We start from the raw sequence: 12,754 nt of genomic DNA, 5'->3' as shown, positions 1-12,754 counted from the left end.
CTTTTGTTCTTCGCTTTCTGCCATAAGGGTGGTGTTATCTGTATATCTGAGGTTATTGATATTTCTCCTGGCAATCTTCATTCCAGCTTGTGCTTCCTCCAGCCCAGTGTTTCTCATGATGTACTCTGCATATAAGTTAAATAAGCAGGGTGACAATATACAGCCTTGACGTACTCCTTTCCCAATTTGGAACCAATCTGTTGTTCCATGTCCAGTTCTAACTGTTGCTTCCTGACCTGTATATAGGTTTCTCAAGAGGCAGGTCAGGTGGTATGGTATTCCTATCTCTTTCAGAATTTTCCACAGTTTATTGTGATCCACACAGTCATATAAAGCAGAAATAGATGTTTTTCTGGAACTCTCTTACTTTTTCGATGATCCAGCAGATGTTGGCAATTTGACCTCTGGTTCCTCTGCTTTTCTAAAACCAGCTTGAACGTCAGGGAGTTCACGGTTCATGTATTGCTTGGAGAATTTTGAGCATTACTTTACTATTGTGTGAGATGAGTGCAATTGTGCTGTAGTTTGAGCATTCTTTGGCATTGCCTTTCTTTGGGATTGGAATGAAAAGTGACCTTTTCCAGTCCTGTGGCCACTGCTGAGTTTTCCAAATTTGCTGGCGTATTGAGTGCAGCACTTTCACAGCATCATCTTTTAGGATTTGAAATAGCTCAACTGGAATTCCATCACCTAAACTAGTTTTGTTCATAATGATGCTTCCTAAGGCACACTTGACTTCACATTCCAGGATGTCTGGCTGTAGGTGAGTGATCACACTATCGTGATTATCTGGGTCATGAAGATCTTTTTTGTACAGTTCTTCTGTGTATTCTTGCCACCTTTTCTTAATATCTTCTGCTTCTGTTAGGTCCATACTATTTCTGTCCTTTATCGAGCCCATCTTTGCATGAAATGTTTCCTTGGTATCTCTCATTTTCTTGAAAAGATCTCTAGTCTTTCCCATTCTATTGTTTTCCTCTATTTCTTTGCACTGATCACTGAGGAAGGCTTTCTTATCTCTCCTTGCTGTTCTGTGGAACTCTGAATTCAAATGGGGGTTATCTTTCCTTTTCTCCTTTGCCTTTTGCCTCTCTTCTTTTCACAGCTATTTGTAAGGCCTCCTCAGACAGCCATTTTGCTTTTTTTGCATTTTTTTCTCATTTGCTCAGTCTTGTCCAATTCTTTGCAACCCTAGATGAACTTAAGCCTGCCAGGCTCCTCTGGCCATGGAATTTTCCCAACACAGTACTGGAGGTAGATGGCATTTCCTCCTCCAGTTTCCCATCCCACAGATCAAACTCGCGTTGGCAGACCGATTCTTTACTCCTGAACCGCCAGGGAAGCAGACCATTGCCAACCATTATCATGTCAAATTTCCCTGCTAAATATCTTTATCAGTCTGGTTTGATCTCCAGTGTCTCCACCACATTTTGAACTCTCATCATCTCTGCCAGAGTTGCATAGGGCAAGTGTATGTGGGAAGGGGTGTAGGGCTTCCTTGCCTTCCCTGGATATGCCATTCTCCCACCATCTGTGCATTTTCACCAACCTGAAAATTCTCAACCCCATACTATTGGGATGTTTATGGAGGCTTCATCATGTGAGTATGATCAATTATTAACTCCAATCTGGCCCCTTTCTCCTCTCTAGAGATTAAGAAATGGGGCTGGAAATTCCAGAAATATGACTTGGTCTTTCTGGTGACCAGCCCTCATCCAAGAGCCCACCTCAAGTCACCTGATAGAATAAAAGACATTGCTATCACCCAGGAAAATCAGTGAGACTTAGGAACTCTGTGTCATGAACTGGGGCTCAAAGGCTAAATGTTAGAACAAAATTCTCCTAACACCTCTATCCACAAGAGTTTTATGAGCTCTGTGCCAGGAACTAGGGACAAAGACCAACACATATTTTATTTCACAAGGTGTATAGATAGCTTTTTTATTTGTTTTTTTTCCACTTGGCAAAATGCATTTAGGATTTATCCAGGACTTCCCTGGCAGTCTAGTGGTCAAGACTCTACACTTCCACTGTGGGGGATACAGATTCAATCCCTGGCTGGAGAACTAAGATCCTGCCTGCTATGCAGCATGGCCAAAAATTTTCTAGAAGAAAAAACTTCAACATGAATGTTGAGGTTAGACAGAAAACAACAAAACTCTGTAAAGCAATCATCCTTCAATAAAAAAATAAATTAATTTTAACAAGAAAAAAGGCTTATTCAAGTTGTACAAATGTTTTAATTAGTTTTTATTTTTTAATTAGTTTTTATTACTGCATGGTACTCTGTTGTAATGAGGTGCCATAGTTTGTTCATCTATTGAGGGATGTCTTGGCTACTTCCACTTTCATGAATAAAGCCGCTTGAAACATTCATGTGCAGGGATTTGTGTAAGCATAAATTTTCTCATCAGTGTTGTGGACTACCTAGGAGTGCTATTGCTGAGTCATATGGGAAGTGTTTAATTTTATAGGAAGTTTCCAAATTGTTTTCCAGAGTGGTTGTACCATTTTACATTTCCGCCAGTAGAGGCATGTCCTATGGCTCTGCATTCTCATTAACGTTTAACATTGTACTATTTTTTTAGATTTGAGCTATTCTAATAGGTATGTAGTGGTACCTCATTGTTATAATCTGCATTTTCATAGTGACAAGTGATGTTCAGTATTTTTCATATGCTTATTTACTATCATTACATCATCTTAATGGAGTGTGTGTTCAAATCTTTCTGGGTTGGTTTTTTCCTTACTGTTGAGTTTTAAGGGCTCTGTATATCTTTTGGATGCAGTCCTTTATCAGATATGTGATTTGCATGTATTTTTCCTAGTTTCTTTCCCAAAGGAAAGTTTAATTATGATAAAGTCCAATTTTTAATTTTTTCCTTCATGTGTTACTTTTGATGTTACCTGCAAAAACTCTTTGCCAGAGGTAGAAGAGATTTGTGTTCCCCTACATGTTTTGTACATGTGCTTTACATTTATGTTTATGAACTATGTTGAGTTAATTTTTGTGTAAGTTATGAAATATGTGTTTATGTTCATTTTTTGACATTTGATTATCCGCTTGTTCCAACCATTTACTCATATAGACTATCCTTTCTTCATCTGATTGCATTTGTGCTTTGTGAAAAATCAGTTTACTATATTTGTATGGATCTGTTTCTGGGCTCTTTTCTATCCATTGATCTATATGTCCTTTCTTTTGCCAATACCACACTGTAACATTATAGTGTAGTGTTGTAATTAGCTTTGAACTCATAATGTGAGTCCTCTGACTTTGTTCATATTTTTCAGAATTGTTTGGCTATTTCTGGTACCTTTACCTTTCCATGTACATTTTAAAATCAGTCTTTTGATATTTAGCTTTCTGGAAATTTTATTTGGATTGCCGTGAATGAATAAGTGAAATTCAGAATAACTGACATCTTAATAATGTGAACTCTTCTAATCTATTAACATGGGATTTTCTGATTTTTTTTCATCAGTGTTTTGGACTTTTCCCTCTATAGTTCTTACATGTATTTTGTTAGATTTATTCCTGAGTTTCATTTTGCCCACAATGCTATCCTATTTTTTTTTTGTAAGTTTCAAATACTACTTGTTCATTACAGGTGCACAGGAGAACAGTTGAGTTTTACATGTTGTCCTTGTATCTTGCCACCTGCTAAACTTAATTATTAGTTCCAGGAGAATTTTTTTGTAGATTATTTGTGGTTTTCTACATAGACAATCATGTCATCTTTAAATAAAGGTAGTTTTATTTTTTCCTGTCCATCTGTATCTCTTTTAACTTCCTTTTTTTGCCTTTTTGTACTAGGTGGGACTGTACATGAAACTGAAAGTGTTAGTCACTCAGTCGTGTCTGACTCTTTGTGACCTCATGGAGCCTGCCAGGCTCCTCTGTCCATGGGATTCTTCAGGCAAGAATACTGGAGTGGGTTGCCATTCCCTTCTCCAGGAGATCTTCCCAACCCAGAGATTGGACTTGGGTCTCCTGCATTGCAGGCAGTTTCTTTACTGGTTGAGCCACTAGGGACTACATATACAGTGTTGTAAAGGACTGGTGAGAGAGCACATCTTTGCCTTATTCTCAGTCTTAAAGGGAAAGCATTCATTTTCTACTCGAAGTTTGTTCACTGTAGGCTTTTTGTATATACCTTTTATTAGGTTAAGGAAGTTTCCTTCTGTTGCTAGTTTTTGAGAGTTTTTTTTTTTTCATCATTGGTGAGTGTTAAATTCTTTCTCTTTTTTATTCTGTTTGGTTCTAAAATCAAATAGGTCATTTAATATGTTGTTGTTGTTCAGTTGCTGAGTCGTGTCTGACGCTTTGCAACTCCATGGACTGCAGCACGGCAGGCTTTCCTGTCCCTCACTATCTACTGTAGTTTACTCAGATTCATGTCCATTGAGTTGGTGATGCTATCTAACCATCACATCCTCTGCTGCTCCCTAATATGTCATTAGAACTTACATAATTACATTTTTTCTTATATAATTACATTTAAACACAATCTTTATTTTTGATAAAAGGAAGAGTCTTAAAATATGTAAATACATGTTTAATATGTACCATGAGATTAATACCTCATTTTATCATGGAATGAATAGAAAAGTATGCAAAGGCAATTTATTATGTAATTTAAAATGATGGGTTTTTTTTACCTTAACTTTTATATGCTGTACAAAACAATGAAAAATATTTCAAAACTTCCCTTAAGGAGAGGATGTTAAGTTCTCTATTACTATTAAAATAATTTTAGAATAGTAAAAGCATTGTATAATATACATCAGTTTGAGAAGTATCCAACTTATTCCATGGACTTTAATTTTTAACAATCATTTACACAGTATTGGGAATTTCATGACAAAATTGGATACAGAATAACCTGTGTGAGAGCCACAGAGCACACTTCTGCTCAGCTTCTTGTGGTAAATGGACAAAAGGTTAAGCCATCAGTCCATTTCCCAGTGTCTATTGAACAGGGACTTTCTTTGTGTTGCTTCACTTGTTAGAGCAATATAACAAGTGTTATTGAGAGGTGAAACAAAGCAAGTCTTACATCAGACACTGATAGCTTTTTAAAAGTTGAAATGGGATGTTATCGGGTGTTCCAAAGAGTATATTGATAGTACATTTTTGTGGTAACCACTGCTCCAGAGTAAACTATATTAGAAATCAAATCAGCATTATATTTTAATGATACTAATGTAAATATAAATAAATATTGTATGTCTAATGCACCAGTTTTAGATAATAATACTGTGGGCTAGGGAAGAGATTTAAAAAAAAAAAAAAACACTTAAAAAAAAATTGCCAGCCACAGGTTTATTTTCCTTAGCCATTTACTCATGGTAGATTTTATTTTCTGTATAAAGAAACCTTTTATACATAAGATATAGCCTTAGGCATGATGTAAAAGGTAGACCAGTTAAGTATATAATGCTTTCAGAAGCATGCAATGTTATTTATGACCTTTCCTATCAGGGCCATGGAGTATTTCTTGGGCGTCCATGCAGATTAGATCTTGAACAGCTGCATGGAACACACAGGAGTCATGATTCCTGTTTCTGTGAACTAACTTGAATAAAGTCTTTCATCTAAAGCTCTCGCTGTTTGTCTATTTCATGAATCCCTCATCTCATCTCTGAAGGGCTCCATTCAGTTTAATACAGTTCAACATTGTAGTTTAGAGCTCTAGAAATTGCTTTTGTAACTCATAATGCACAAAAAAGATAAGTTGAAATAATTTCAAAAACTTTTAAAAGAATTATATAAAATCTGCTTCAAAATGATTTTGAGGGTGAAGATTTAGAATGATAACTAGGGATTCTAATTCAAACTTAACTAGTTTTGAGACTTAAAGTAGAATTTGTGTATTCTAAGTGTCCAAAAATTTTTCTGTATTGTAACAGGGCCTAATGGAATTATGAGAAATAAGAATGTTGAGATGTTTGTTAATGAGTTCATTTTATATATCTTTAGAGTGCTGCCATTCTGCCCTCTTAGTCCTCATAATCTGAGGCTATGTTCTGTATGGAGTGTTCTGCAGCCACTTTAGCAGTGATTAAACTGAAAAAGTCACTGTAATATTATTTAAATTAATTTGTTAGGAAAATATCAGGTAATTTTTTTCTCCTGGGTACTTGTATCACTTACTGCTACTTTTAAGGCAGTAACCTATCTGTTGCTTCCCATTTTATGTTGAATGCTTCTTACTCTGTCTACGCATTATGATTTCTTTGCATTCAGGAATCTTAATTTACTTGAATCTTCATAAAATATGTTCTGTTTTCATTGCTTGGGTATCCACATGTGTGTTCCCTTTTGATAATGAAGATGGTCAAATTTGACTGTAATTTTATTAATGAGCTTATTTATCATATTAAAACCATCTGGTCATAATGTTAGAAATCTGGTATATGTTTTTTCTCTTTGAGTGTATGAAAATTAAGGACCCAGAGAAATTTTGGTCTAAATGTTTCTAACTCCAAATGGCAAAAACACAAAAGGAATTTGAGTATTATACAGTAGGAATGAAATTATGTAGGTGGCATTTATTTATGCAGTCAGGGAACATTATTGGTATCAACTGAATACTAGGCTCTGCTACATATAGCTTGGAGACAGAGTGATTAAAAAAAAATGACAAGATTGATAGCTGAAAGAGCTTATAGTCAGCAAATAGACAAAACATATTGAAACCACATAGTAACAGTGAGCAATGTATAAGGATTATGAGTACTGTAGGATAGTGTGTTCATTGGAAGGACTGATGCTAAAGCTGAAACTCCAATACTTTGGCCACCTCATGTGAAGAGTTGACTCGTTGGAAAAGACTCTGATGCTGGGAGGGATTGGGGGCAGGAGGAGAAGGGGACGACAGAGGATGAGATGGCTGGATGGCATCACCGACTCGATGGACATGAGTTTGAGTGAACTCCTGGAGTTGGTGATGGATAGGGAGGCCTGGCCTGCTGCGATTCATGGGGTCACAGAGTTGGACATGACTGAGCAACTGAACTGAACTGAACTGAGGGTAGTGTGAGACTCCGCAGCTGAGTAAAAAGTGAGCTACTTTGTATACAGTGTGATTAGAAAAGCCCTCTTAGAGGAAGATACAAAGTATGAGCAAAAGGATAAGGAAGTAGCCAGAATTGTGGTCTCTGAATATGGTTTCTGTCTGAAAGGAATCAGAATTCCTTGGAAAACTAGCTTACTGAAGATCTTGAGTAGGAACTGTAAAAGAAAACAAAATTATTTAAATATGTTGGGGTCATAATGTGGGCGCCAACTTGGAGGAACTCCCACTGACCACTGATGTAGCATTTGGAGCACTGAGAGAATAATGACTGCAATAGATTGAAACTCATCTGTTATTCAAAACATGTGAGTGCATAATGTTACTTTAAAAATTCATCCTTCACTTTTGGACCAAAACTAGACAGTCAAATATTTACCTTGCCTTTGCTATAAGAATTGTATCTTAGCATACCCAAATAGTGCATGAGGGGATAGTTCTTTAAAAAAGAATTCAAGCTAACAAATGCAGAAAGAATGATAAACTGTTCTCTTTTAATGAAACGAAACCAAACAGGCAATGAAACTTTCTACATTTTTCTTTATATACATTTTAATATTTTGTGTTAGGAAATTTAAAAATCAGTTTAAAGGAGGAACAGTGAGAATTCAGCCAGTAGGAATGAGAGTGATGGGAAGATATTTCATACAAATAATGCTTTGAAAAAGGTACAGAATTGAAAAAAAATTCTGTCCAGATTCAGAGAAGTTTTAATAATTGTATTCTCTAAAGTACAAGGCATGTAAGTGAGAGTGTTGTGGATATGCAATTGTTTGTTAGTTTTCAGAATACATAGGACCTGAAGACAGTGAAACCAAACTACTGCCAAGTTCAAAAGGAATTGAGATTCAAAGGAGCTTCTCTATTATTCTTGGTTGGACTCATTAAAAAAATAATAAACAGAAGCATTCAACAGTGAATTTAATTAAGCCAAATTGATGTGGCATCAGACCTTACTAGAAAGTTCTCATGTATAGAGTGCACCATCGATTTTACGTGGGCAATTTGTGCTGAAAGCAGGCAGCCAATTAATGTGATTGTTCTTCATCTCAGCACTTTATTTGTTCCGTTTAAAGTTGCATGTATGGAGACGAATACCCCAAACTTAACGATTTCTGATCCTTTACATTGGGCCCTGTTACAATATTAGGGGACCACATATGTTTCCTTCCAAAAGTAGTATGTTCTATACTCAGAGTGAGTAATTTAACCTCTCTTGCCAATGAAATCGTCTTCTCTATTCAAATTCTGATACCCACTCTACCTGTTATGAATAAATGCTGTTTTGTCTAGCTTCATGTTTGTATGGATAGCAATAATTGGGTATTTCTTTGTGAAACTAATTTTTCCCATTTAAGTGATTTGTGCTATGGTATTATTTAAAAAGAAGAAGAAGAAGAAGAAGAAAAAAACCTTGAAGTCTTGTCTTGAAAATTACTAGTATGGAATAGCACCAGAGTTTGTGCATTAATTTTTCAAGCCAGTATTTATCTGTCTGCTCCAAACTGAATGTGTTATACTATTTTCTGGTATATGAGTTTGGCTCCTTGGATTCAGAAATGCAGTAAATGCTGCAACAGAGGAATGATGGGAAATTGAGATGTCAAACTGAGTCATCAGAGCTCTGGAGGTGGACAGCTGTGTTCCCTGTGATATACCAGGGGTAGTTTGTTTCTATGGCTGGTCACATAGTTTGGTGAAATGAGAAGCATTTCAATTAAGTTTCAATTTTCTCATCTTTATACTTAACCTGTTTCCTAAAAATGAGAACAAAAGAAGACTTTGAAAATAATGAAACCAGTTATAGTGTTCTGCCGTTTATCATTGGTTCTTTACTTCTGAATTAAATTTACATATAGAAAGATGGGATTTGCTAAGTAGTATATTTTAAGGAAAAGAGCTTCCTTTATAGCACAATCTTTATTTTATAATTTAATTTATATTACATTTGTATTTTTTAACAGGGTATCCAGAAGTTGGCTAGTCAGTATCTGAAGAGAGATTGGCCTGGAATAAAAGCTGATGATCGGAATGATTACAGGTAACTTAATCAGTATTTTTGCCCATTTTCTTTAAAACTTGTTTCACACAGAGCCATGTCACATATATATAATATAAAGACTCCAGTTTTTAAAAAAATTTCTTCCTTTCCTCTGCTGTGTTTTTAGATAGAATGTCAAAATTATTAAACACTGTTAATGTTCTGCAACATATATAATGTATATGCAATAGATCATTTTCATATGTCTTAAGTCTAGTTACATTCTGTTTAATTGATGGACACTCTCATAAAGCATTTAAAGTAGATAGATGACAGGGAACACAACTTGTTTCCTCAGTGACCTATAGATGAAACACACTATTATAGCAATAATGAAACAGGATAATAATGTTCTATCATGATCTTGATTCTTTACTTCTGAAACAAATTCTACATTTGAAAAGACAGAATTCTGTGAGCCTAGGGAAAAAGAGTTTGTGTGTGTGTGTGTGTGTGTGTGTATACTTTATACACACCCAGGGTATCCAGAAATTGACTAGTCAACATCCACATACAAATTTTAAAGAAGGTAGGTGACAGTGGAATATAAATTGTGTCGTCGTACAGACGTCTTATAGCTGATTAACAATTTTGTGACAGTTTCAGGTGAACAGTGAAGGAACTCAGCCATATATACACATGTATCCATTCTCTCCCAAACCCTCCTCTCACCCACGTTGCCACATAACATTGAGTAGAGTTTCATGTGCTATACAGTGGGTCCTTGTTGGTTATCCGTTATAAATATAGCAGTGTGTACATGTTCATCCCACACTCCCTAACTATCCCTTCCCCCAGAAACTGATTTGTTCTCTGAGTCTGTTTTTAAGTAAGTTCATTTGTATCGTTTCTTTTTCAAGTCCACATAAAACAGATATCATATGATATTTTTTCTTTGTCTGACTTACTTCACTCAGTATGACAATCTCTAGGTACATTTGTGTTGCTGCAAATGACATTATTTCATTCTTTTTAATGACTGAATCATATTCCATTGTATATATGTACTACATCTTCTTTATCCATTCCTCTAGATAGATATTCAGGTTGCTTCTGTGTCTTGACTAACGTAAAGAGTACTGCAGTGAACACTGGGGTGCATGTATCCATCATTCTGACTGGTATGAGGTGATACCTCATTGTAGTTTTGATTTGCATTTCTCTAATAATTAGCAGTGTTAAACATCTTTTCATGTGCCTCTTGGCCATCTGTATGTTTCCTTTGGAGAAATACCTACTTAAATCTTCTGCCCATTTGTTGATAGGATTGTTTGCTTTAATGCTGTTAAGCCTCATGAGCTCTTTGTAAATTTTGGAGACTAATCCCTTGTTGGTCACATCATTTGCAAATATTTTCTCCCAATCCATACAGATATCCTTAAAGTATTTATAATTTTGTTTTTTTGCAGTTAATTTGGAACTGTTTATTAGCTTTTGTACTCAAGACTGTCCTTAGTGTTGAGGGTTTCAGAGTTTGCACTCTGGTTGGAGTTAAGACTAATTATTACTCATGAAGCAATAGCAGAGAATCCAGGGTAATTAAGAACTCAGTATTGAAATGTGTGGTTTGGAATCTGAATATTTATCAGGTTACTGGGTTATAAGATAATTTCTTAACAGGGCTAGAAAACTGAAGGATATATAAGAAACCTTAACAGTATTGCTGATGTAAGTAAAGCCTGACTTAGGAAAAGGTTGCTTGCTGAACAGTAGAGAAGAACTCCAACTTATAGATAGGTTATATTCCAAGTTTGTTTGAAATTCAGTATGTGGGCTACCAAAGAAATAAGGATAAGGTTATGCCCCCAGGCTAGCTTATACAACCTACCTTTTAAAAGTATGGTAGTTCAGTTCAGTTCAGTCGCTCAGTCGTGTCCGACTCTTTGTGACCCCATGAATTGCAGCACGCCAGGCCTCCCTGTCCATCACCAACTGCCGGAGTTCACTCAGACTCACATCCATCGAGTCAGTGATGCCATCCAGCCATCTCATCCTCTGTCGTCCCCTTCTCCTCCTGCCCCCAGTCCCTCCCAGCATCAGAGTCTTTTCCAATGAGTCAACTCTTTGCATGAGGTGGCCAAAGTACTGGAGTTTCAGCTTTAGCATCATTCCTTCCGAAGAAATCCCAGGGCTGATCTCCTTCAGAATGGACTGGTTGGATCTCCTTGCAGTCCAAAGGACTCTCAAGAGTCTTCTCCAACACCACAGTTCAAAAGCATCAATTCTTCGGCACTCAGCTTTCTTCACAGTCCAACTCTCACATCCATACATGACCACTGGAAAAACCATAGCCTTGACTAGACAGACCTTTATTGGCAAAGTAATGTGTCTGCTTTTCAATATGCTGTCTAGGTTGGTCATAACTTTTCTTCCAAGGAGTAAGCGTCTTTTAATTTCATGGCTGCAGTCACCATCTGCAGTGATTTTGGAGCCTGGAAAAGGGAGTGGCAAACCACTTCAGTGTTCTTGCCTTGAGAACCTCACGAATACTATGAAAAGGCAAAAAGATAGGACACTGAAAGATGAACTCCCCCAGTCGGTAGGTGCCCAATATGCTACTGGAGATCAGTGGAGAAATAACTTCAGAAAGACTGAAGAGACAGAGCCAAAGCAAAAACAACACCCATTTGTGGATATGACTGGTAATGGAAGTAAAGTCTGATGCTGAAAGAGCAATATTGCGTAGGAACCTGGAATGTTAGGTCCATGAATCAAGGCAAATTGGAAGTGGTCAAACAGGAGATGGCAAGAGTAAAGGTCAACATTTTAGGAATCAGTGAACTAAAATGGACTGAAATGGGTGAATTTAACTCAAATGACCATTATATCTACTACTGTGGGCAAGAATCCCTTAGAAGAAATGGAGTAGCCATCATAGTCAATGAAAGAGTCCAAAATGTAATACTTGGATGCAATCTCAAAAATGACAGAATGATCCCTGTTCGTTTCCAAGGCAAACCATTCAATATCATAGTAATCCAAGTCTATGCCCCGACCAGTAATGCTGAAGAAGCTGAACGGTTCTATGAAGACATACAAGATCTTCTAGAACTAACACCAAAAAAGATGTCCTTTTCATTAAAGGGGACTGGAATGCAAAAGTAGGAAGTCAAAAAACACCTGAAGTAACCGGCAAATTTGGCCTTGGAGTACAGAATGAAGCAGGGCAAAGGCTAATAGAGTTTTGCCAAGAGAATGCCCTGATCATAGCAAATACCCTCTTCCAACAACATAAGAGAAGACTCTACACGTGGACATCACCAGATGGTCAATACCAAAATCAGATTGATTATATTCTTTGCAGCCAAAGATGGAGAAGCTCTATACAGTCAGCAAAAACAAGATTCCCTGGAGAAGGGAATGGCTACCCCTTCCGGTATTCTGGCCTGGAGAATTCCATGGACAGAGGAGCCTGGAGGGCTACAGTCCATGGGGTCGCTAAGAGTCAGACACGACTGAGTGATTGCACTTTCACTTTCCTCTTTCATGCATTGGAGAAGGAAATGGCAACCCACACCAGTGTTCTTGGTTGGAGAATCCCAGAGACGGGGGAGCCTGGTGGGCTGCCATCTACGGCGTCACACAGAGTCAGCAGCAGCAGCAGCATTCTGCCTTCACCTCTGCAAAGCCTCAC

The 12,754-nt window shown here is 37.0% G+C and overlaps 1 protein-coding gene across 1 annotated transcript in view; it reads left to right on the top strand.

The window, feature by feature from the left end:
- Positions 1-12,754, top strand: part of FCHSD2 (FCH and double SH3 domains 2) — a 244,574-nt gene that overhangs the window by 81,620 nt on the left and 150,200 nt on the right. Inside the window, exon 4 of the mRNA XM_068988167.1 lies at positions 9,044-9,120. Coding sequence (XP_068844268.1) covers positions 9,044-9,120 — 77 coding nt within the window. The remainder of the gene's footprint in view (positions 1-9,043; positions 9,121-12,754) is intronic.

The sequence above is a fragment of the Capricornis sumatraensis genome, chromosome 16 (genome assembly GCF_032405125.1).
Source record: "Capricornis sumatraensis isolate serow.1 chromosome 16, serow.2, whole genome shotgun sequence".
Lineage (NCBI taxonomy): Eukaryota > Metazoa > Chordata > Mammalia > Artiodactyla > Bovidae > Capricornis > Capricornis sumatraensis.
The sequence above is the reverse complement of the archived record's forward strand: the minus strand, read 5'-3'. Positions and strand labels throughout refer to the sequence as shown.